The 21,631-nt window shown below is 45.8% G+C and overlaps 1 protein-coding gene across 1 annotated transcript in view; it reads right to left on the minus strand.

Annotated features, from left to right (window-relative positions):
* Positions 1–21,631, minus strand: part of LHPP (phospholysine phosphohistidine inorganic pyrophosphate phosphatase) — a gene marked incomplete at its 5' end in the record, with an annotated part of 78,145 nt that overhangs the window by 49,279 nt on the left and 7,235 nt on the right. Inside the window, 5 exons of the mRNA XM_080621758.1 lie at positions 3,215–3,306; positions 10,641–10,733; positions 11,843–11,906; positions 15,795–15,948; positions 16,629–16,816. Of these exons, the coding sequence (XP_080477884.1) occupies positions 3,215–3,306; positions 10,641–10,733; positions 11,843–11,906; positions 15,795–15,948; positions 16,629–16,816 (591 nt within the window). The remainder of the gene's footprint in view (positions 1–3,214; positions 3,307–10,640; positions 10,734–11,842; positions 11,907–15,794; positions 15,949–16,628; positions 16,817–21,631) is intronic.

Genomic DNA, 21,631 nt, shown 5'->3' on the forward strand with positions numbered 1-21,631 from the left:
GGTTTGGCTACAGAGAAAGAGCTCAACACTTAAGTCCTGCTGGAAGATTAAGTGCATTCGAAGAGAAGATAAGTATGGATGCAGGAGTGAAGTTTGTCATACTAAAAGAAACCATCTCCACACATTTTAGTAAAGATCGAAAGAATCAGGACAGAGGAACTGATTTTCAGGACCTCCATGCAAGGTGATGTAAACCCAAATGATTCTGCAGCAGCTTAATCCTCACTTTGCATCTCACCCTGGGAGCAGCCAACACAGCAAGTGACCCTGCAGAGGCCAGGAGGGGAGAGCCCATGGAGGGAGGCAGCATGGGGCTATGCCAGCTCTCCATGCACCCCTTCTGCTCCTCCTCTGGACCTCAACCCATCTGCAAAGCCAGACCCTGCACGGACAAAACCAGACCTCAAAGATGTTGATGTGAACTGCACCAGCCCCTGAAATAAGGAGAGCTGCCCCAAAGCACACGTTCCAGTCTGCGACAGCGTTTGGGTGAGGCTGGAGGGGTACAACGGGATCCCTTGTACCTACAGAACGACATCCAAAATGCCTTCACCGGGAGAACTTGGTCAAATGATGTCATTTTCACATACGCAGTGGTAAATGCACCTGCAGCAACCTTGGGATGGTTCCTCTGTTCTCTTTTACCTGATTCTCAGACCAGCTCTGCATCTGTTTTGTTGAAGTCAGGCACCATCACTGTGGTGGGACTGGGAGCAAAGCAGAAACACAGAGACGGCTCAACTGGGGTGATCACCCCTGTCCATAGCCACAAGACTCTCACAAGTGAAATCCCACCCCACCAGCGCTCAGCAGATACAAACCCCGAGGTCTTCGTGCTTTACACCTATGCAAAACCAGCTTCAGACACTGGGGAGGTTCCGAAGCTGTGGCTAATACTGTACTAATGGTGCCATCCAGAGGTACTTGGATGTAGCACACAGCTCTCGGGATTACCATACAAGCAAGAGGGGGCCTGTGCATGATCTTATATATCAGACTTTAAATTAAACCAGCCATAAAATAACAGCATTTTCTGTTATTTTTAATTTAAGTTGCCCATCAGCTTTCATTCTTTAGTTTTTCTCTCCCCTTTCTCAATATTCACTGTGCATTTTGATTTTCCATGCAGGCTAAACCAGTCATTCCGATAAATACACACATCCCTGACCTCTCTTGGCAAACAAGAGCTATTTCATTTTACTCCCAGTTGCTAACAACAGGTCTGGCACCACGTTTAGACAGACACTCCTCTGTATACAACAGAACACGATTTCAGGTGACAGCAACCACACATTAAGACAAGAAACACAGCAGCACAAAACAATCTCTTTTCCCCATCTAGAACAGCTGATGATTCCCCTTCAGCTGTGAAACCATGACTCAAGCTTGATACAAGATCTGTTTTTCCAGCATATGATTATACATATTTATGTGTATGTGTGTGTATATAGTGTTTGTGTCAGTTGCCTGAACAGTATGGATGCAGCATCACCTGTGGCATATTGTGATGGGCAAAATACATCACAGGAGATACTTGCTTAGTACAAAGATCTAATTTACCTCTATGAGCAGAGATACCTCCTTCACTGACACCTATATCTGAGTGACATCAAGATGTAGATTCATTAAGTGACCCCCTTACTATCAGAATAGAATCAACTGTTGAACCCTTATTTTCTCCTTTAGGAAATTAATGGCATTACACAGATTATAGACAAATAATCCCAACAGCACAAACTTAATTTTTCAATCTTGTGGCTTTTTGGAGCTTTATTCTTGTAGAAAACTGATTTTGAGATGCGCTATCTTAGAGATACACAAAATACAATATACTTGTACCTGTCTTGTTTCCTCAGAAATCATCACTTACGGGTCCATCAGACTTAAGGCACTGGGTATTATTTCATCACCTCACACAAACTAAAAGGAAAGTTGAGTAACAGACTGACTTGAAAACTAACACAATAACTTTTCAGATAGCCCACGGCAAGCACCATTCTCATTTGCTGCATCCCTCCCAAAGGGAGGATCCTTCTTAAACAGTCTCAGTATTTGCAAGTCAAGGAACACTGTCAAAATCTACCAACTGACAGATGGTGCTGCTGAACCTACCCCAAAAAGGCCTGGTTATGGTTAAGAGGAGATATGGAGTGTTATGGAATAACATAACACTCCATGGAGTGTTATGGAATCCAGACACTAAATGTAGGGACCGATGTCCCTAGTGTGGGGTGTCCCTGCCCATGGCAGGGGGGTTGGAACTGGATGATCTCAAGGTCCTTTCCAGCCCTGACTATTCTATGATTCTATGTTTCATTGCATTTGGAGAGTCACCTCGAGATGACCTGGCCTGAGCATGAGATGATGGCTTCATTTTCCACCAGTCAACCCTGGACCATGCCCTGTCAGGTCTCCCATCAGCAGCTGCAGGGAGTTAGCTCTTGGGTCAATGAAAGCACACAATGATGGAGACAACTGCATGGAGAAGGGTTTGAAGGGTCATTTGCAAGAGATGAAGCCTGCACTCTGATTAGAGAAGTGGAGAAGCACCTCGCGCGTTTCAGACATCTCAGTGCTGAATACCTGTCTGGGGGAGATAACTGACATACGGAGTCCTTCATAAAGCGCTGAGAGATAACCCACAGAGAGCACTGAGGCGACAGTCAAATGTTATGACCTTAAGCCTGCTACAAGTTTCAGACACGTCTCATAGCAAGTGAACACCACCTTCAGCTGCAGGGAAAGAAATAAGCAAACCCCAAGAAACACTCCAGTTCTGTGCCCTGTGATGGGGAAATCACCGCAGCGATTTAACAGCAAACACTTACTAGGAGCTCAAAGACAGTGTGTCTTCCTCTTCCTGCCACTTTCGTACGCACAGGGTTTCCCTAAACTGTGTTTTGCAGCTGAAAATGCTATCACCCACCCAAGCCGAACCGCTGCCCAAGGAGCCGTTCGTTCAGCCAGCAAACGCAAGTGTACATTGACTGCAAACCTGTGCCACCAACAGGAAAAGCTGTGGGAACAGCATGGGATTTTGTGCACTCACTTTGAACGTGTACCACGTTCCAGAGTGGAATTCGTTTTCTCTCCGAAATGCATGTGTTGTAAGGCAATCAGAGCACAGTGGGATTTGGCAGAACCATTACCTGCAGTTCTTCCCCCCCTTTCCATGATTCCCCCATGGAGTGCAGGCTGTAGGATGTGCACTGACCTGTACTTCCCTGTCCGCACTTGCACGGCTCTCATCCCGCACCGCTGGGCACCTCCTACATCATCCACAATATCATCTCCAATCATGATGGCCTGTCAAAGCAATGACATACAGAACAAGTGGCATCAAGTGAGCTTTATTTCTGCCATACGTCACCCTCCTCTGACATAACAAACAGCTTGATTTGATGTTTAATACTGCCATCAGACAAATTAAACAAGATAATATTGTCATCGTAGTGATTAAAAGTCATCCTACCTTGAATTTAATTCATGCTATAGCTCCTCCAGCAATGTACTAGTGCAGCACAGAGCCGTGCGATGTGTAATCAGGAACATAAATCAAAGGGATCTGGCACGCAGTTCAAAGGGAATGGTGAACTCTAGGAAGTTAGGCCTATGCTGGTCCTCATGACCCACTTACGTTATGCTCCAAGTGGTTTAAATTAAGCTTAACTTTTCGAACAATTCCTAAAACTGGTATTCTAAAAGCCACTTAAGCTTCAGATTGTGATCACTGAGATGTGTAAGTTCCTGAGCTTGATCCCACCCCATTCTCAGGTTGATGCAGCAATTTGGGAAATCACTGTAAAATCTCATTTGTTCAGTTCTGCACAATGTAACATGATGATTATAGAACCATAGAATGGTTTGGGTTAGAAGGGACCTTAAAGACCATCTAGTTTCAACCCTCCTGAGAGAGCTGGGCTTCTCCAGCCTTACAGCAGCTCCAGTGCCTAAAGGGGCTGCAGGAAACCTGGAGAGGGGCTTGGGACAAGGGCCTGTAGGGACAGGCCAAGGGGAATGGCTTGAACCTGCCAGAGGGGAGACTGAGATGAGCTCTTAGGCAGAAGCTCTTCCCTGTGAGGGTGCTGAGGCGCTGGCCCAGGGTGCCCAGAGAAGCTGTGGCTGCCCCATCCCTGGCAGTGTTCAAGGCCAGGTTGGACACAGGGGCTTGGAGCAAGCTGCTCCAGTGGAAGGTGTCCCTGCCCGTGGCAGGGGTTGGAGCTGGATGAGCTTTAAGGTCCTCTTTTTTACACTCCTTTTTACATAGAATGCAACCATACAAGAACCAGCTTATCTTCTGTGTTCCCTACACTTCAGTTCCCACTCTGCAAACAGTCTGCTGGGCAGGACTAAATCAAACCTACTGAACAAGTGCAAAAACACTTAAGCTGCAGAGCTATTTTTATTAATCATCTAATTACACCATAATCTTCTCCCCCATATTACATGGCATGTAAAGGAAATCTCAGGATATACCTAAAGCTGCAGCTGAACAGAAGATTTTCTGAAAGCATTTATAAACCATGAGCTATGAACAAGTATATCTGGACCAGCTTCAGCTGATAATGACTAATTCCTCTTTTGAGTAACACATCAGGTGCAGTGTGCAAGATTAAATATAGAAGGTACGAGCCCAATCTATCTTCTCTGTAGTTCTGCAGTACTGCTCATGTGAGGGATGATGATCATCCCTCAGGTGATGGGATGTTAACAGCATGCCCTCTCAAGTGAAGGCTCAGTTGTCCAGTATCACGCTGAAGTAGTCTATTTTGAAACAGTTTATACAAGCCCACCCTTGCTCCATTCTGCCCAGAAGAAGCATGTCTTGTCAGGCCAGGCTGGATGGGGCTTGGAGCAAGCTGCTCTAGTGGAAGGTGTCCCTGCCTGTGGCAGGGGCTTGGAACTGGATGAGCTTTAAGGTCCCTTCCAACACAAAGCATTCCAGGATTCTATGATGGGTTAATTTTAAGTAACCAGTAAATAAAGCATGCATATACACGAGGAAAACAGAATAATCCCACTGTTACCTGCAGAGCTGCAAAGAACCCGGCAACACTGCTCCCAGGCAGTGGGATTCCAATTCCCACTGCCAATTCCCCCCCAAGATGCTTTGAGATATATAATCATTCTCAACCCCTGGCTTTAATAGGTTATAATCCCTTCTTCTTACACAATTCCTTCTAACACCTCCCCAGGGAGGACAGGAAAGAGCACCCAGGAGCAGAGCTGCTCTCTGCCCTTCCTGAACCCAGATGTTCAGGATGAGATTCCTGAAGCAAAGCCAACTTCATCCCTGGGTTCTCAATACCCTAAAACTGGATTTCCTCTGGAAACAGGGAAGGGCAGAGCGGGGCAGAGCAGCTTTCCCTTGCTCCCTGGGGCTGTATTTCCCCTGTCTGAGCAAGTTTTCCTGCAAGAGTCCTGGCAGCTCTGTGAGCAGCGATGAGCAGCGATGCTTGTCCAGGCCAGCTTGTGGCACCCGCACACAAACCTGTGCTCCAGCCCCCAGGGATTTCACAGATTTACTATCGGTGAAGGGCAATAATCACTAAAGGAGGAGCAATTATTCCCAAATCATTTAGGATTTAAAAAATCATTGGCAAGAAGATAGGGGTCAAAAGGTGCACTGCCGAGGGAAATGAAAAAACCCTACCTGTCAAACCTGGGTTTCACTTCCCCTCCGACTGCAATATGGTAAGAAGAGAGAGAAAGATATAAAACTGAAAGGTCACATAGCCACTGAGAGCAAGAATTAAAAGAAGCCCGTTTGTGTTCATGTTTTTTACAGTGATCACACCACTAAGCTGATCAGTTATTCCATGGAAGTTACTTCTTTCAGATCAGCTAAAACTTGACTAAAGAAGGGCAAAAATGCAGTGAGACAATCCCTCTGGTTTAAGGCAAATCATTAAAGAACTAAGATGAGTGTAATTTATACCTTCCTAGCCCCTGTATCTGGTGAGAGGTGGTGTGCGTGGTTGTACACATGTAGTAAAGAAAGCACACATGTGCCAAAGCTGAGTGAAGCCACCGCTCTTGAAGGCTCCCCATCAAACTCAACTCCGACTGACAGTGCTAATGGAGCAGATGACCATGACCTCCAAGAATTTGGGGGTGGGAAGGCACAATATAATCCCCACTGGACAAACATCTGTGGCACAGAGGTCACCATCACAGTCAGCAATCTGACTGGTGTGGTCTGGGCCACAGACCCAGAGCTGAGTGGAGGTGGGGACTGACTCCTCTCATATACGGAAGTAGGCAACACTAATAAAGCTTCAGAGATGCTTTAGGGTGGTGAATGGGAAGCTCGGGTATTTTTTGTGTGCAAACAAGAGGTTTGGTATTCACTAAAATCACAGAAAAATGAGTGATATGAAAAGGAATCATGGAGTAAGGAAAGGAATGAGGCAGAAAGATAAACACATCCTGCATTCCCCAGCCAGGCTCCATGTTTACTTAGGACAAGCTCAGGTATGGGACTTGGGATGCTGAAGGCTACAGAGGATGCAGAGAGATGCACAGAAAGAAGTGTGCCGACTTCAATGGACTATTTAACACAGGGAATGCTTCTAGAGTCAAACATATTTATACCTAAACAGATTCTTGCTAGAGAATAATAACCTTAAGCTAAATGTGCCAAGGACATAAGGAAATAGAGTTTATACACAAAATCTTCATTAATGTATTAAATCCCTTTACACAAGAAGTACAATGCATTCACTTTTCTCCCTATTCCTGGTCCAACCGGTAATCTCCTAAGCTTCAGGATCCTGTATTACTGTTAATTATGTTTCTGTCTTGGAACTACATCAAACACGCAAAGGCTTGATGCTTGTGATGGGAGAAAGCGTACAACAAGGCCGGTAAAACACAGAAATACATTAACCCTCCAGGGCAGGTTTCCACAGGCTGCAGGACCAGATGGGCTTCAATGTGCTTTCAGCAGGACTCCAAGCTTAAAACTTCCCTTGGCCACTTCCCACTTGCTCTGGGGATGGAAAACCTTCCCTTGTGGTAGCCAGGGAACAAGGAGATGTCCCTCTCGGGGTGACCTCCCTCTGCTCTCACGCCCCACTAACTCCTATGCGAGACTTGCAGGTGGCAGGAATGGGAACTGCTTAACTACGTGTAGTTTATGCACTCCAGCATGACCTGCCATAACTCCCATTAAACCAGGACCATTTGCTACAGAGAGAACTTTTTATGATTATATAAAACTACCAGAACCTCACCATTATTTAGGTTTTATTATAAAGCTGTAAAAATCATCCACTGTTACAGCTGCCTTAAAACATATGAATTAGGCATTTCAGTAACCTTTAAGACGTGTTATTCTTTGTCATACTACCGAAGCAGGAGATAGGTCTGGTTACCTCTAAGAGGCTTAAATTTCCAATCTATTAAAGTAATACTGTCAATCTGTTATTTCTGGCCATTGAGGAAAGGTTAAAATGAAAATTAGACTTCGGGGACTTCCTTCTATTCTAAGTGCAGGTTGGAAACATCTCAGCAGCAGAAGGCAAAGTCAGGGCCTTGGAAAGCAGCAGTTATCAAGGGAAATGACTGGTGATAACTTTATTGATTGAAGCAGCTTGAGAGATGTAAGATTTGCCACTGTCTGGAATTACAGCTTTATTAAAAGGGTTTTCTTCATTAAAAGGCAGGTGAAAGAAAACTGTAATATGTTTTCAAAAGCACAGCGCACCTCAAATGGTTTAATGATGGATTAAATGCATTCCACAAGTGGAATAAATCATTGGCAAGCATTTTCTGAAAGCAAAGGCAAGTAAAAACAGTCCTTGTCATATCAGTACAAATGCAGGGGAGTAAAGAGCTCGTTCAGGAGACATTAAAATCTATTGCAGTGCATTACTAAGGAACTTACTGAACTGAATATACTGAGTTTCTATTATTATGTATGACAAACCAAAGCAACCTGCAAATGCTTCTCAAAGAACATTAAAGTCGCAAGATCAAGCTCTCAAAGTTAGGAAAAGGTGTTAGAATTAAGGTAGTTTACTGTAATTTGTTCCTCCTACACATGTGCATCCTGATCCAGGTTTTAACTCCTATTTGTTCCCTAGGCAAAGCACGGAGTGACTGGTGCCGTTAGGCAGTGGTGTCTGCTGTGCTGCTTCTGGTTAAGCACACACTCCCTTCATCTCCAATCTCTCTGAATACAAACTATCACACCTACAGACTAGATGTATTACTACAACAAACTGATGGCATTTAACACTAGAAACTAGATAGGGAAAGAAAAATCTCTGTCAAAATACAAAGTTAGTCACCAGTAGCACTATGGCAAGCAGCAGAGAATGAGTAAATAATCTCTGCTGGGGACTTTTACTGCTTTTCTGTACCCAAACCAAATCCTCCTGCAGTCGATGGCAGCCACTCACTGAAGCTCACCCTATGCAACTGGTTTTGCCAGTTTTGATGCATTCAATCAAATCTGTTTCCCAGGGCAAAGTTTTTGAGACAGGAGTTGTGGTGCCCTGCCACATCCCTGTAATGATGCCCTCCCTTGGTGCCATGCGCTGACACGGTCCTGGTGTAACAGTGTCTGAGGACAACAGCACCATCCTGCCTATGGAAAAGGGCAAGGAATGCTGCTATGCAGGGTCACAAGGACAGAGAACTCAAAAGTAACACAGAATCCCAGACTGGTTTGTGTTGCAAGGGGCCTCAAAGCTCATCCAGTTCCAACCCCTGCCACAGGCAGGGACCCCTTCCACTAGAGCAGCTTGCTCCAAGCCCCTGTGTCCAACCTGGCCTTGAACACTGCCAGGGATGGGGCAGCCACAGCTTCCTTCCTACTCCTGTATACTACTCATTTCTGGTACAAGCAGGAGGGAAACACAAACCGTCGTGCACCTGATTTACACAGAGTAGTAGCCAAGGGCTGAGCTCTGTGGGGCTTTTTCTCCTGTGTTCTTTTTTCCAGCTACTACTCATCCAAGTGTCACTCCGTGTCTGAAATGGACTCCTTGGTTTGTTGGCTGGACAAATGGATTGAACAGTTGCTGTGGCTGTACCCGAGATACAATGTTCAGGCTGAGCTCTCTTGTTACTGGGAAGATACTGACAAACAAGGGATCACTGCAGGGGGTGAGGGTGTAGAGGGACCAAATCCCAAGGGAAGCATTGAGAGCTAAACACACGGTTTAGTAAAAGACAGCTACTGCAACAGTAACAAGTCTGGAGATAATCAGAGGGAGAAGATATCCAGGGTGCCAGGCAGTTATTGTGGTTGTTACTTGGAGTAAAACTAGAAATGAGGAGATGCAGTTTAAAAGAGCCCATAAGACCTACTCCGCTGTGAACACCGTCCCTAAGGTCCTGACAGAAGCCCAGCTGTCTGGCTCACTGCAAACTGGGCAAAACATTAATAACCTGGAGCAGGGAACACTCCAGCACAAAGAAGGAGATGGATTATATGGCCTACCAGGTCTTTTCCATCTCTCATCTCTATAATAAAGTAAAACAAACCCAAGCACACACTGAATTACAGGGCCATAATTTCATCTCCAGGCTCTAGGGATCTAGAAGGCACCCAAACTTCACTCTGGTTGTTTATAATGTCACCAAAACCCCCTGATGGAATTATTATGCTGTAATTCATTGCTGCCTGGGAGTCATCTCATACTCATCCGGATGTCCTGTGTGACATAACAACAAATCAATAAAGAGAATCTGGGCACAGCTACAGGGACGGAGGGAAAATGGTCTGTACTAAGCAAGCAGGGAGCATCACACGCTGGATGAATCCACCAACATAGCAGGAGGTTTTGAGTCAGTCAGTGCTCCCCACTCACCTAAATTAGAAAGCATTTCACGTCTACCTTTCTCTTTTAGGTAGTCAGTGTGACACCAAAGGGAATAAGCAGTATGTTGGCCGCAAATCCAGCACACTGCAGTCTCCAGTTGTCAAGCGGAATGCCACGCATAACGGCACCTCTCATCAACATCTTCTATAATTCCTTCTTAAAACTAACTTTTACTCTTCTGTATTGTATTCTTTAGTCTCCAAATACAGGAATTTCACAACAGAAGTGCATGTTCCTTACTAATGGTTTGGGAGGAAGGTGAATAAGAAAGTGCAACATGAGTGCAAGTAGGAGAAGCCACAGTAGAGAATGGATACAAGACTCTAAACTGAGTAGAGGGATGGAAAGCACATGTCAGAGCAAAGAGAGACAAACAGAGGGAATGAAAAGGGAAATAGCAGGCAGGCAATAAGAACCCTCAAAGCAAGCAGAGAAACTCATGGCATGCCTTTCAGGAGGGTAGGAAGCATGAACAGGGCAGAAGAAATGCAACCTGCTAGCATTTACCCTCTTGGCTGCCAGTTCCCTTTCATCTACTTCGTATTATCTAACAGAATGGGCAAACATATTTGGGGTTTTTTTTCCTTCTGAAGCATTTTTCCAGCCACTTCTCTTTTCCTTATATTTTTTGGAGTCATTCTTAGGGAGATCCCGTGTATTAATCTTTCTCTGCACCACGTGTAACGCCCTGGCCACATTCCCTTCAACTTCCTTGATAACTTTAGGTGACAGCCAGCAAACCAGAGAACACGCATCAGTGAGCATACCTGTATGGCACAGCCAGGGGTCAGAGCATCAGGAACTCACCTGCTGTGGGGGAACTCCCATTGCTGCTAAGGCTGACTCAAAAAATGCTTTTGCTGGTTTCCCCACCACCTCAGCTTCAACATCACAAGCGTACTGGAGAAAAAGGAGAGAGACACACACAAAACGTGCTGGTCAGAAAAGCAGTTTTCAACCCCATAACTTCAGTCAATTGTATAGAATAGTTAGGGTTGGAAAGGACCTTAAGATCATCTACTTCCAAGCCCCAAAGTATATAAAGTATGTGATTATTGATTTTGCCCTTCAATAATACAACGGGTGAAGGTGAGCATCAGAGAAATGGGGTAACACAAGTGTGACTCTGTTCCAGTAGCTCCCATTTTTTAAGAGCATCACTCTTAAAGAAACAGCAAGTATCCTTCATATGAAATGATCAAAAGTGCTGGAGGGCCTTAAAAGACTGTGGAGGGCCTATTATTAATGAGCCAAGTGACCAGCCAGATTTGAGGTTATTTTCCTGCAAAGAAGCATCAGTACTCGGCTGGAAAAGGTGTTTCTAGCTTGTCCCTAGACCACTATAAACCTAAACTTATCCAGGGGACAAAAACTCCAAAACTCAGAGGTACAAATGAATGTGCTGCAAGCATACATTATCTCCACTATCCTCTGCGCTTGTCCAGTACCCTACTTTGCTTTATTCTCTGCATTCACCATGTATTATTTTACATCTCTCTGCAAGCCTATAAAAGGGAGAGTAATGACTCTCTCCTTCTCTCAGATTGGCTTAGCTATGGGGTTCCACTTCTGCACAGACTTAATCAGGCTTAAAACCAGGTTTGCCCTTAAGTATCTTGCTGAATAAGGGCCTTTTGCTCTCAACTGTTAAGGGCAAAGGCTGTGTTAACGCTACACCAAACATAAAATGGACCTTCGGTGTACCTTGCAGACTATACTCCATGCTTTTCTTTCCTGACTCCTTCCTTCAAGGGCCTCACTTCATATAAAAGTACCAGCACATGGTAAAAGTTCACATTTTGAAGTAAAATGTAAAAACCCCTGAACAAAGCCAGAGAACAAATGGATCCACCTTTAGAAGCCACCAGTCTTTCGAATGCAGCAAATGAGTTTCAATCTGTGGAACTTTTCCTCCACCAAGGTGAGTAATTACAGAAGATGACCCATATTTATCCCAGTTACTCTTTTAACAAGGTGTGCAAGTAAGCATAATTCAAGCTATAAAATACCTCTAATGCCTTCATATATGCTCCAACATCAAGTTTCAGACCATCGGTTTCTTTATAGTAGCGTCTGGAAATGAAAGTGATAAAGTTCCAATGAAATGAAAAGGTTGGCAGTTAAATACAAAACCCCACATTTTATGATTTCTGCGCCTATATACATGTCCATATGGCTGCAACAAAAAGTCAAGTAATCAGAAACTCTGGAGCCTTAATTTAACACCAGGAATTAAGTTAAAGGACAGGCTCAGTAATGTGCAATGCTTGGGGAAAAGATCTCAGACCAGATGCCCATCTGGCACCTGGGACACGACTCCACTGGTTCAAAGGGATTTCAACTAAGTCATATCAAGGATTTCAACTACCTTAAATGAAGGCTGAACTTGGCCTGTATGTTACTGCACAGGGACTAGCTGCTCCCAGAGGACAGCAGTTACATTGCTCTTCCTTTAACCAGCAACAGAGACCCCTTGGCAGCTACAAGATGATGGCTGGTACCAACCAGCAGCTGCAGCACCTTTTTCAGTATATCTGGAAGAGAACCCCAAATTTAGTTTGGATATCAGGAAGGAAATCTTTACTATGAGGGTGCTAAGGTGCTGGCACAGGGTGCCCAGAGAAGCTGTGGCTGCCCCATCCCTGGCAGTGCTCAAGGCCAGGTTGGACACAGGGGCTTGGAGCAAGCTGCTCCAGTGGAAGGTGTCCCTGCCTGTGGCAGGGGTTGGGACTGGATGAGCTTTAAGGTCCCTTCCAACACAAACCATTCCAGGATTCATTCCTTCATTCCAAAGAGCTGACCACCATTGCCTGTCACCAGTCTTCCACATGAGGAAAGCCAGGGACTAAGAAAGCCCTCCAAGTTAAATCTGTCCCTCCTAAAAACATTCCTATTGCCACAGAGCTCATAAACCTAGTATCTTTATAGTGCTTCTCCGGAATAGCAACTCACATTAAGGCAGATCTTCCAAGCTTTCCTGAGCAGAGTAAAGACAGGTTTCTATATGACAGGGAAACAGGCAGGATGAGCAGTCAGTTAAGACTTGATGCCTTATCTTTCTGCCATTTTCGATTATTCAGCACTGCCTCCCTTTCAAATGGCCACTTGACCTTTGCTAGAACAGCCATTAACCTTCTACAGTCCAGCGTAAACAGCTTAATTCTCTGACAGTGCCACGACAGAAGGAATTACAAAGCCAATTCCCACTCTCAGCCCCAAACAGATGCTAAATGTAAATCACTCCGTTTTCAGGAGGAGGGCATTCTGCTTCAGTGGCTCCGACACTTTTGTTTTCTATGGGATGAACTCAGACTTGAACCAAAATGAATGGACTTGCCCAAGGAAGGCACCTTGTTAAGGTCCATCCAATTACACTGATTCTGCCCCTGAAAAATGAAGCTGGTTTGTGGCTGGGTTTTGCATATGGCCCTTTGCATCAATGACACTTCTCTATTTAGGTAAACTGTTCATCCAAGTTATAATCGCCCTTTTTCGAGTCACAGAACTTACCTAACCAGGGTAACTCATGCAGAACTCATGTCCACATTACCTGAATGATCAATATTTAAATAAAATGATCAATATTTACATAAAATAAATGCTCATGGCAAAAAAATGAGCTCAGAATATCCACAAAGCTGTGTTTGGAAATGAAAACTAACATTTCAAACAAGTAACAGGGACTTCTTTTAGAGCTGCCTACATCAATGAATGACCAACTAAAGATACACTGTTACATGCACAGGGTACAAAGGCATTTTTGCTTTGAACCCATTGCAAATCCTAACGATTTGTTTCATAACACAAACCTTGGTTATTTTACATCCATTAACCATTCTGCTGTTGGCTCAACACCTTTTCCTCATTCTCCTAACTGAGAAACAGGAAGGATTTTTCACCCACGTTGTAGGATCAGAGCATGAGCATCAAGTAAGGCCACACTCCTTCTCTCTGGGAAGTTCTACCCACCCAGATCAATAACCCACAGACTAAGAAGGGGTTTCACACCCGTTGCAGTCTATTGAAGCACTGAAACCAAGTTGTCACTACAGTTTCCTCAAACAAAACATGTACAGTGTTTTTAAGCCCATACAATGCACAACAGTAAGAATAACTCCTTCAAAGCCATTGGGATTTGCCATTATCCAGCGCTGGCACTGATAACCTCCTGTTAAAGTCTCAGAAAACTGAATTGTTTTTAGGAGAACATTCGAATTCCCTGACTGGATTTTCCCTGCATGTGGAAGCAGGAGCTCAAAATGTGCCTTTAATGTTCAGAGAATAACTAAGCAAGCCTTTTGATACTGAAACTGTCAAAGCAGTTGCTCTGTCACTTCAAAAGCACAGTTGTGTTTGCAGGTAGGTCTTTGCTGTACCCACCAGCCCAGCCATTTTGCAGTATACCCTTGGGCTCTCCTGAGGTCTTCATGGCCACTACACTTTACTGTGGCCAGAGGAATATCTATCCCCATCTCCAGCGTAGCTTGAGTTGTGCATTACAGCTGCTTTCACACATTCGTAGGGTTTCTATATTAGCAAATAGAAACTCCCCTGGCTTCTTGCTCCTCACATAAAGCAATTCTGAAGCCACCAGCATGAAAGTGCTCCCTTATGTATGGCATGTTCATACATCTGAATCAACCTGCAGAGATGTTAACACCAGCTTTCAAAGGTAGCATCTTTAAGCACCACCCAAAGAGCAGACTGTTAGCCACAACCAGTATCACATCTCAACCACTACAAACATGGGCAGGATTTGAACCTGGAAGAACAAACCTGGCCGTTGGCTGAAACAGAGCAATTCTGGACCACCCGCTCCTCCTCACAATTAGTAACTTCAGGATGCTGGAAGATTAAACTGCATCACAAATCTACATCAACAGCACTTTATCCAAGCACGGCTTGTCGGATTTTCTTGTCAGCTTTGGGTTTCTGTCACTATCAAACTCATTTGTTTTCAGTTCAGACAGCAACACATGGCTACAGGCAGCAGTTCAGCCAACAGTTCTTATTCTGAGATCTTGCAGGGGCAAAGACAAGATAAGCAGTGCCTGTAATCCTACTGACCTCATTCACTTGGGGGCTGCACATGTCAAAATCCAAACTCTGCATGATTTCAATGGGGTATTTCAAGATGCTCTTAGACTCGGCTCTTAAAGCAAGAAAAGTCCTTTTCCTGGTGGCTTACAAACTACAGCTATTTAAATGTTGGAGCAGATGATCCTTGAGGTCCCTTCCAACCTAGCATCTATGACTCTATTTAACGCCTCCGCTGCCACCTGCAAACACATGGATTGTTTCATCCGGGTCTCTCTCACTCTTAAACACTCACCTTAAAGGGTTGGAGGCTGGCATTTGCTGTGCTTATACACCAGAGCATCTCCAGTTTCTCTAAAAGCTGCTATAATTCCTCCTTAGAACACCTATATCCCTCACCCTCAAGAAGTCGATGAGACACATCCACACAAGTGCTTACCCTGCACTGTCTACAGAAAGAAGACCACTGAGAGCTGATATTCAAGAGATGCTCACCCAGCGCTGTAGCAGCACAGACCCTACTGATGAGTATCTTCAAAGTCAACTGGAGGATTTGGCACGGCAAGTTCAGTACCTTCCAGTGCCCAGGAAGCATCAGCACAGGGCTGAACTGTGGCTCACAGCGAACATCCATACCACCTTCTAGAGACCTATTCCACTGTGATCACCTCAGTTTTCCCTTACACCCCTAGAAAGACCACAAGTAAGTGGCTTGGAACAGGTAAATTGACTGAATTACCCACCGGGGACTGTTCAGAGACAGATACCTGAGCAGAGCAGCCTCCTAGTCCAGACACATAGATAACTGCTTAGAAGTTGGTACCGTGAATGCCCACAGCATTATCTGGCCTCCATTAACTACAAAGACACCAGGGGGGGATTAAAAGCTGTAGAGACTTGAGGAAGAAATGATGCTTAACTCACCCTCTTCCAAGGGAGATCAAAACAGGCTTCTCCATCCCAATGAGAACTCGGAAAGCTTCATTAAGGTTTGCATTGGTGAAGTTCTCTGCTGCATCTCCGATAACCACACAGTTCGGGTTCGCTTTATCAAGCTCAGCAAATTCAGGAACAAGATCTAAAGGAGGGAAAAAATAAACCACAAAGCCCTGCTTCAGATCCCATTGGAACTGACCGTTTCCCCCCAGATTTGTGTTTCACTTCATCCATGACACAATGCTTTAAAAAGATAAGTAAATCCAAGTCTTAATCAAGTGTTCTTCAGACCCCTCTATTCCTGGTTCCTGCTATTCATCTGCCCTATAACAAAGAGCAAAATAAACCATTTCTTACCCTTACTTCAGCTCCTGCCACCCATGTCTCAGCAGACCCAAGACAAACACGGGCAGCCAAATGAAAGCATGTACCAGTGAGGGCAGGATCCACCTCCTTTCTGCATACCCACATTCTATGGCAGAAAACACTTTAAACTAAAACCTCTGTCATGATAACAAAGACCTCACCTATCTCATAGTCACTGTGGTTAAGGAGCAGACTCCTCTGAGCACTTGCTGCCCCTCCAGCACAACTCTGTGCCTTCACCCTATCACTGCCACAATGGAGATCCCACTCAGACCAGACCACTAACTTATATTCCACATTCTCGTGACTAAGGAAGAAGCTTTTCCCTGTAGGAAAACAGCATCTGGGAGCTCTTCCCCACACGAGCTATGGGAACTCACTGCTCTATCGCAAAGGCCCACATCTCTCTGAGCTGTGCCCCTCCATGTCCCAGCATCTGCCGCAGCGTTGTCCTACCATTGTGCACAAGCAAGTGTGGCCTTAGGCCACGCTCCTTCAAGATGCGGCAGGCTGCTGGTGCTGGGGCAGTGACTTCAGCCACGGAAATGTCAAAGCCCAGGCCCTGGAGCTTCTTCACAAACTTCTCCCGGGTCGCTTGGGTTTCATTAGTGCAGAACCGCAGCTTCAGACCGGATGCTTTGATCCTGTTGAGTAAAGAGAGCAGAGAAGGGTTAACTACACACAGAGCATCAGTTCTGCTGCCCCACGCCTAACCTGGGCAATTACAGTGAGCATGCAGTGATGATATTCCAGAACAGGAGCAGGATCTCTTACTGTGACCAGGACACACCTAAAGTGTTCAGAGAACTTCTCCCTAAGAGCTCATCTCAGTCTCCCCTCTGGCAGGTTAAAGCCATTCCCCTTGGCCTGTCCCTACATGCCCTTATTAAAAAGACCCTCTCCAAACGATGGAGGTATCAACACTGGGGTGGCTTCAGTTACAGTTATCATTTAATCTCTCATAGAACACCTTTGCTGTTACTTGGTGGATAGCCCTGAAAAATATGGTACTTCCAAACAATTCTTTAATACATATTTACTGGTAAATGGCTTCTCAAAGAAAGAAAACATGGCCCTAAGTGGCCAGAGTGAGAACATGGTTCCTGAGGATCAGGACTCTGCAACCCCATTCAAGTCCTGCCTCTTTGTTTCCTGCCCCAAACTGTGGTGATCTAGTGAGAATGTCACAAAAAAGGCCTCTCCTCCAAGGATGAGTGGTCAGCTGTTTGGAGAACCAATGTATTTCAAAGCGGCCATGGAAAATCTGAAGCATTGAAAATGTATCACAATTTATAATATATATATTTGCCAAAGGGAATGTCACCCAGTTCCTCAAGTATATTAAAAAGCCTCAATTTGGTCAGGCTGCATCAAGAGGAGCGTGACCAGCAGGTCGAAGGAGGTGATCCTGCCCCTCTGCTCTGCTCTCGTGAGACCTCCCTTGGAGCATTGTGTGCAGTTCTGGTGTCCTCAACATCAAAAGGACATGGAACTGTTGGAACAAGTCCAGAGGAGGCCACGAGGATGATCAGGGACTGGAGCACCTCCCGTATGAAGACAGGCTGAGAAAGTTGGGGCTGTTGAGCCTGGAGAAGAGAAGGCTGCGTGGAGACCTCAGAGCAGCTTCCAGTGTCTGAAGGGGGCCTACAAGGATGCTGGGGAGGGACTCTTCATCAGGGACTGTAGTGACAGGACAAGGGGTAACGGGTTCAAACTGAAACAGGGGAAGTTTAGATTGGATCTAAGGAAGAAATTCTTTACTGAGAGGGTGGTGAGGCACTGGAATGGGTTGCCCAGGGAGGCTGTGAATGCTCCATCCCTGGCAGTGTTCAAGGCCAGGTTGGACAGAGCCTTGGGTGCCATGGTTTAGTGTGAGGTGTCCCTGCCCATGGCAGGGGGATTGGAACTGGATGAGCTTAAGGTCCTTTCCAAACCGAACTATTCTGTGATTCTATAGTTATCTTTGAGGACCTGAGCTTACAGAGGTGCAGATACCTTGGTAAGTTTGGGGCTAGGCTTGTAAATTCTCATTAAAGTATTGTTACTTTTCTTCACGTTAGGATGAAAAAGGACTTTTCTCTTTGGAAAGCCCCTGCACTGCTTCTCAAGGCACCAAAACACGCTGGTTCCCAGCTGGTTGATGCAAACACCAAACCCACCTCGAGGTAAAGCATCCAATGATGAGCTCTCCATCAAAGGAGCCTTAGAACTCCAGTCCTGACCCAGAGAGCCCCTTCTGCTTGTTAGAACCACGTGCCAGTGTCTTCTTCAATAACACTGGCGATCCATTTCTTTCTTATTATTTGTCTTTCCTAATCAGAGGTATGTGAATTATCAATTACACTTAGTGGTTAATTGCCCTTCATAAAGATAGCTTTTCTCTTTTAAATTAGGCAGTTAATATATTGTAACTAATAGCATCCACTTGTACATTATAAATATATCTTCATCGATCGGAGCGGTGAATGTGAGATTCACTCACAAGTTAATGAAGCAATTGAGTGAAGAAGTGCAGGGGGTACGCGGGGAATAATTATTGTTAATGAATTATGATGTGACCTTCTCAGAACAATGAGCAATCGGTGCGACAGTGGGATGACGGTATTCCACATCTGTTATTCCAAACACAGTTTCGGCTGGAGTTAGGAAGCAAAGCAGCGGAATTGGGATACATAACAAACTATCATAGAGTGTGCCATGGTTAAAGAAGTCTTGTTCTAAATACAAAGCCTATCTGCACACTCTTAGGAGAAAAACCCCATGATGCACAACTGCCCTGAAGCAGACACTGAATGAGAAGCTATTCTTTCTCGTCCTAAAGCTCAATGGAATGAATCCAGGAAGAGCACTAACCACTGACTTGCCCAAACACCCTCACAGGTCAGCCTGGTGAAAGCAAAGACTCAGTTTTCCTGTACCACAGATTTAAATCCCTTCTCAGTATTCAGATGAAACCCAGCTACACTTCGGAAAGCAGAAGCAGTTTGGACACATCCCGGATGGTTTCGTGCCTCTGCGGCCACCTGCAATTACTCCCTCAACAAATGAGATCAGTAAATGCGTGGGATAAGGTGAGGTCTATAAAGAATTAAGCCAAGTCGGTCAGCAAATGGGAGTCCTCTGGTGGAACATGGAGAGGAGTCGCCAAGATACCTGGAACACTAAACAAAGAAAAACCAGCAAGAACTCCAGACAAGATTTGTTTCTGTGAAAAAATGATGCATTGAAAAGCCGCCTCTTACTTCAAAGTTACAACTCTAACCTCTGCCAGCTCTCTGACAAACCCTTGTACAGTTACACTCACTGGTACATCTATGATTACACACACTCCAAAACAAACCCATCCCTTGATGCTCAGCATGGGGACCATGAGCAGAGCCTGCATCTCTACCTACATCAGCAATCCACTACTGAGTAAGAGATTAAATATTAGGGAGAGCTTTTCACAATGCTACGTGGGGGAAATAGTGGTTCCTCTGTGTTTACAGCAAAACTCACCCTCAGTTTGCATGGTCAGGCTTTGCACCAGCAGGTCAAGGGAGGGGATCCTGCCCCTTTACCGCACTCTAGGGAGACCCCCCCTGCAGTCCTGATCCAGCTCTGGGGCAGCAGCACAAGAGGGACGTGGAGCTGTTGGAGCGAGGGCAGAGGAGCCCATGGGGATGCTGCGAGGGCTGGAGCAGCTCTGCTCTGGAGCCAGGCTGAGAGAGCTGGGCTGGGGCAGCCTGGAGAAGAGAAGGCTCCTGAAGGGGAGACCTGAGAGCAGCTCCAGTGCCTAAAGGGGCTGCAGGAAACCTGGAGAGGGGCTTGGGACAAGGGCCTGTAGGGACAGGCCAAGGGGAATGGCTTGAACCTGCCAGAGGGGAGACTGAGATGAGCTCTTAGGCAGAAGCTCTTCCCTGTGAGGGTGCTGAGGCGCTGGCACAGGGTGCCCAGAGAAGCTGTGGCTGCCCCATCCCTGGCAGTGTTCAAGGCCAAGTTGGACACAGGGGCTTGGAGCAAGCTGCTCCAGTGGAAGGTGTCCCTGCCCGTGGCAGGGGTTGGAACTGGGTGAGCTTTAAGGCCCCTTCCAACATAAACCAGCCTGAGGTTCTATGAGAAACTAAAAGATGGCTTGAAGGTCTCTGTCCGACAGTCAAGGTGCCTTGTATAGAGTTTATACTGCATGGGGGGCACTGCTCATAAGCTGGCCAGCTTAACGGGAAACCTTGAGCTACTGAGCTAACCCAGGGTTCATACTTCAAGAAGCATGTGCAGAGCTACTGCAATTTCTAGTGTTGGTAAGTGAGTGGCTTTTAGGAGAATAATAAAGGACAAAATCTATATTATGATGTCCTGTAAGATAAAGAGCAGGGGATTAGATACCAGCAAGTACAGAAGAAAGAGGCAACAGCAGATGAAATACACAGCACACATTTTATCAAGATCTCTAGGATATTAGAGGTTTATCAGCATGTGTATTACAGAAGCCCAGGCACACCCAGGAAACCCAGTCAGTCAGGGCTTCCACACATCACAGCCTGATAAAGATCCCACTGAACCTTCAGAAGCACCAGAAATCAATCCTGATTAGAGAGCAAGCTGAGCACATGGACAGGCAGCACGGCGCTCTGTGTGCAGGGACTCTGTGTGGTCCAGGTGATGTGGACATCTTGAAGACATCTCTTGCTCCCTATTTGGGGCCATCAACAGGTTCACCATCAGACAAACCCACTCTGTTTCCAACAGGACTGCTCACACCACTCCTAGTGCTAGGTTGGACGGGGCTTGGAGCTACCTGCTCTAGCAGAAGGTGTCCCTGCCCATGGCAGGGGGTTAGAATGGGTTGAGCTTTAAGGTCCCTTCCAACACAAATCAGTCTATGAACAAGTCACAAAGGAAACTTCCAAGCCCCAAATTCTAAGCAGACAGATGAACACCAATGTAACCAACAGGTGGGTAAGGAGACTTTTTCTAAGCCTTGTCAGAGGATGGGTTTAAGCCCACTGTAGACCAAAACAACCACTCACAATCCCTAAACCTAAAACTTCCAAGGATGCTGGAGAGGGACTCTTCATCAGGGACTGCAGTGACAGGACAAGGGGTGATGGGTTCAAACTGAAACAGGAGAAGTTCAAGTTAGATACAAGGAAGTTCTTCCCTGTGAGGGTGCTGAGGTGCTGGCACAGGGTGCCCAGAGTAAATGCTCCATCCCTGTCAGTGTTCTAGGCCAGGCTGCACAGAGCCTTGGGTGCCATGGTCTAGTGTGAGGTGCTCCTGCCCATGGCAGGGGGTTAGAACCCGTTAGGTCCTTTCCAACCCAACCCACTATGATCCTATGAAGCAGGGCTCCCACCCAGCTCGGGGCATGCTGTGAGCACAGGTATAGGGGAGAGATGGAGATGAGGCTTTCCCTCCCAGCCCTGGGCTGCCCCTCATGCTACACCAGCTCTTTGAACTGACCTTTACCTCGCTGCGCT

The sequence above is a fragment of the Psittacula echo genome (assembly GCF_963264785.1).
Source record: "Psittacula echo genome assembly, chromosome: 6".
Lineage (NCBI taxonomy): Eukaryota > Metazoa > Chordata > Aves > Psittaciformes > Psittacidae > Psittacula > Psittacula echo.